Source organism: Rhinopithecus bieti, unplaced genomic scaffold (genome assembly GCF_001698545.2).
Source record: "Rhinopithecus bieti isolate Rb0 unplaced genomic scaffold, ASM169854v2 scaffold_17420, whole genome shotgun sequence".
NCBI classification, from domain to species: domain Eukaryota; kingdom Metazoa; phylum Chordata; class Mammalia; order Primates; family Cercopithecidae; genus Rhinopithecus; species Rhinopithecus bieti.
The window spans coordinates 14,480-19,181 of NW_016808812.1; the positions used below are offsets into that span (position 1 = coordinate 14,480).

General features: G+C 48.1%; 1 protein-coding gene across 1 annotated transcript in view; it reads right to left on the bottom strand.

Annotated features, from left to right (window-relative positions):
* The window catches only part of MAP3K15 (mitogen-activated protein kinase kinase kinase 15), a gene marked incomplete at its 3' end in the record, with an annotated part of 115,319 nt that overhangs the window by 7,742 nt on the left and 102,875 nt on the right, over window positions 1–4,702 (bottom strand). Inside the window, exon 18 of the mRNA XM_017887235.1 lies at window positions 1,084–1,241. Coding sequence (XP_017742724.1) covers window positions 1,084–1,241 — 158 coding nt within the window. The remainder of the gene's footprint in view (window positions 1–1,083; window positions 1,242–4,702) is intronic.

The window sequence follows — 4,702 nt, forward strand, 5'->3', positions numbered from 1 at the left end:
CCTGGATTCTCCCTGTTGAAAATAAGGGGAAAGGACCCTCCCCCACCCCCACCCCACCCAGCTTTCTTAGAGCCTTGACTTTAGAGAACTTATAATTGTAAGGTTCTTTCTGTCTCCAAATTACATGTGAATCTTTTAAACAGCTAAATAAGCCTCTTGCCAGAAATGTCTTTTGCAAGGACCTGGAAGCCATCTCTTTGAAATATAATCATCAAAGAAGATAGGGTCTCGATCTCCTAGTTTCCTTTTCTTTTTTTTCAAACTTGCCATCTTTTATTAATTTTTTCATAACTCTGCTCTCCCCAGAAATAGGAAGGTAGGTTTTTAACTTTGGTGGTGGCTTCACTCCAAAACTAACTACCTACTGTCTTAAAGATATGAGAAGTTTAGTGTTTTCCTTTTTTTTTTTTTTTGAGGCAGTGTCTCGCTCTCTCACCCAGGCTGGACTGCAGTGGTGCAATCTCGCAATCTCGGCTCACTGCAACCTCTGCCTCCCGGGTTCAAGCGATTCTCCTATTTCAGCCTCCCAAGTAGCTGGGATTACAGGCGTGCACCACCACGTTCAGCTGATTTTTGTGTTTTGTATTAGAGACAGGGTTTTGCCATGATGCCCAGGCTGGTCTCTAACTCCTGACCTCAGGTGATCTACCCATCTCGGCCTCCCAAATTGCTGGTGTTACAGGTGTGAGCCACCAGGCCCGGCCTATATATTTTCCTTTGGATGAAGCCAAACAGTGAACACAAATGGTTCCCCCAATCACCAGGTGAATCTAAGATGAGCTCTGAGTGACAAATGGCGCCACCAAGTTGTCTTACTTGAGGACTGGTTCTGGTTTCTCTTGAGAACACAGAGGTCACGGGTTGTGTCTGCTCGCTTCTATGAAGTGGTGAGATTGCTTTCCGTCTCTGCAGTCTCAGCGGATCACCTGTGACGCATCTCACATTCTAGTTTAATGCTTATTCAATAAAAAACTCTTTCCTTCTCTCCTACCTTTGTGGAGAGGTTTTCTGCACTGGGAGGAGACTTTGTTTTTAATTCTACTTCCCAACCATGCCCAACCTCAATCACAAAGCATGACTTACTTTGAACATGGCTGCCTGCGGCTCACCGAGCTCATGGAACGGAGGCTTGCTGGTAGCCATCTCGATGATGGTGCAGCCCAGGGACCAGATATCGGCTGGGGCACCATACCCACGAGGCCCTTGGTCAATTATCTCAGGTGCCATGTACTGCAGGGTGCCTATTTGGAAAAAAACAATCAGACTGTAGGTACCATATTGCTCAGAAACTAAGTGGCCTGTAGTCCCAGCTACTCGGGAGGCTGAGGCAGGAGGATCACCTGAGCCCAGGTGTTGGAGACCAGCCTGGGCAATAGAGCAAGACCTTGTCTCCAAAACAAAACAAAAAACCCACCACTAACTGTGAAATGAATGGCTTCATGAATGGCAGATGGAGTCTTGTCCCATGCATACATTTTTTTTTTTTTTTTGAGACAGAGTCTCATTCTGTCGCCCAGGCTGGAGTGCAGTGGCATGATCTCGGCTCACTGCAAACTCCGCCTCCCGGGTTCAAGCGATTCTCATGCCACAGCCACCCAAGTAGTTGGGAATAGAGGCACAAACCACCATGCCTGGCTAATTTTTGTATTTTTAGTAGAAACGAAGTTTTACCATGTTGGCCAGGCTGGTCTCGAACTCCTGACCTCAGGTGATGTGCCTGCCTTGGCTTCCCAAAGTGCTGGGATTACAGGTGTCAGCCACTGCACCTGCCTGGTTGCATCTTTCTTTGACCAGAGACATGCAACATGCCTTCCTTTAATACTAACCACGTGGAGAGAGGACTGCCTGGCCCCTCAAAGAACAAATGGTGCCATTCAGTCAGCACATATTAGTACATGCCAAATACAGGGAAGCCAGAACGTGAGAAACACAGCCTGATGGTCGGGAGCTGCCTAGTGGAGGAGATAGACAGAATGCTGGCCGCGGTGGCAGTAATGGCAAAATGTGGTAGGTGCTAGGACAGAGAAATACACAGAAGGCTATAAGAACATTAAGAAAATAGGGTTTGACTCTCTGCCTGGTTTGGGTCAGGGAAATCTATGGCTGTGTCCATTTGCGTCTCTGAGGAGTAAATGCCAAGACGAGATGAAACATACGAGAGATTTCTTGGGGAGAAGGTCTCTGAAGGACAAAGCGGGAGGGATCGGGGCGGGCAGGGCCGGCTGCGGACCACACGGCAGGTTCAACACCTGGGAGCGGAAGGGAAGGCAGAATCGGGGACAATCTGGGATGGCAGAGCAGCCCAGAGAGGGCTTCAGCCAGGCCGCTGGGGAGTCTGCAGCCCAAAGTCATCTGCTGGAAGAGTCCCACCTGGGTTCTAGCACCCCTGCCAGGCTCAGGCCTTGGTGGGCAGCAGCCTGGGTAAAGTGTGACTTTGCTGGGTTGGTAGCCGGGGTTGTCAGGGAAGCAGGGTCCTGCTGTGAAGGCCGGAGAGCTGGACAAAGGGGATCATGGGTGTGAGATAGATAGCGGGTCTGGGGAACAAGCCATGTCTGACACAGGGCAGGGTGTGGGAAGAGTTAAGGAGGCTATGGCAAGGGCACAGGCCCAGGGCTCTGGCTTTGGACGTGCTCTTGTGGGTCACGAGCTACCAGAGGTGTGCCACAGGGAAGGTGGTGATCAGCCGCGGCCGCGGGAAGCTGAAGGGTTGTTGAGGGGAGACAGCATAAGGGGAGGTCAGTAAAGGGCTCTGCGAATAACATCCTTTGTTTTCCTTAAAACTCAGCCTGTGCAAAGGGGACACGTGTGGAAGTGACAGCAGCTACTGGGGGCTGGCAAAGAAGACAGCAAAGTCAGAGATGACCTTGGCCACGCGCGAACAGAACACTGAAACCCAGAGAGATTCAAAGAACTATCTCAGGATTACACAACCAAAGGTTTCCCAAGTTTTAATCAATGAAAGCAGGGCCGGGCACGGTGGCTCACACCTGTAATCCCAGCACTTTGGGAGGCTAAGGCGGGCGGATCACCTGAGGTCAGAAGTTCGAGACCAGCGTGGCCAACATGGCGAAACCCCGTCTCTACCAAAAATACAAAAATTAGCCAGGCGTGGTGGTGGGTGCCTGTAATCCCAGCTACTCAGGAGGCTGAGGCATGAGAATCCCTTGAACCTGGTTTGCAGTGAGCTGAGATCACACCACTGCACTCTCAAAAAAAAAAAAAAAAAAAAAAAAAGAGAAAGAGAAAGAAAGCAAAGGGCGCACTGGCTAAAAAGAAAGTTTGGAGAAGCTACCTACTACGCGCCCCTCTGGAAGATCCTAAGTCTTATTAGCATTCTTTCCATGCCCATTTTAAATACTCTAGGGGCAGCTGTGATGGATAGAATGTCCTACGATGATGGCAACGTTCTATTCTGTGTGGTTAAATATGGTAGTCACTAGCCTCATATATTTGACTATTGGGCCCTTGAAATGTAGCTGGTGAGACTGAAGAAACGCATTCTTAAGTTTTAATTTTATTCAATTCCAAGTGACTTAAATATAAATTTAAATATGAATTGGGTTGTATCAGTGAGCACAACAGATCGGTGAGGCACAAATGATGGCTTTGGTCTCCAGAGCTGATGCCCTGGCGGGGAAGTGTTCAGTGAGTTGCAGAGTTGGGCAACATGGCGGCGCATTACACTTGATGCCCTGTTGGGAAATCCCAGAGCCCCAAGGGAACGTCCGGTGACATAATATCCCCTATGGGCTCTTGCTGCTGTAACAGACGGAAAGGTCTTGCCAGGGAATGTGCCTTCTAACGAATCTCTAATTGAGGAAGGATCCGACACTGTGCTTCTTACGAAGTTATCCTCTCTCAGCTCTGCTCTGTGATGCTGAGTCTGGGATTCTGCTTCGCTTACAGCTCCCCATTAGGCTCTGTAAGCAGGTGGCGCTAAAGAGAGACCCTGGAAGGATGTGGGAGGGAGCGGAGACCTGCTGTGTGCTTGCTGTGGCCCTAAGCTTGACACTGGACCCTTAGTTGGCCCCAGTCTCCAGCTGTGTGTCACCCCATACTTCCAGAACCAGCCTCATCTTGCCCCTCAGAGGTACCTGCTCCAGCCTGGTGACACTCCCTCCCAACAAGTTCTAATCTCACCCTCCCATTTGACCCTCAAGCCCCAGGGGCATAGGCTTCCTGACACCTCAGGGCTTCCCTTTCTGCCTTTTTGGTTTTTGGTACCCAGCAAACAGTTATTTCTATTGAATTCTCTCCGTGGAAATAACTGGGGTTATTTTTGTTTTTCTGCCTGGACCCTAATATAATCACTAAATTTATTTCTTCAAAGAGCAAGAGAATACATTTATAGATGTATCCAGCAGTAGAAAAAAATGCTAAACCAAACACAAATGGCTAATGCTAATTGGCTCTGGTCAAATAACTGTCCATCCTGGTACAATTATTTCATAATTGAAGCCTATTTAGTCTGCTTAATTCTAAATTTGGAGATTTTGCACAGCAAAGGAAACAGTCGGCAAAGTGAAGAGACAACCCACAGAATGGAAGAAAATATTTGCAAACTACCCCTCTGCCAAGGGATTAATCACCAGAATACATAAGGAGCTCACACAACTCTATCAGAAAAAAATCTAATAATTTGATTTTTAAAAATGGGCAAAAGATCTGAATAGACATTTCTCTTTTTTTTTTTTTTTTTTTT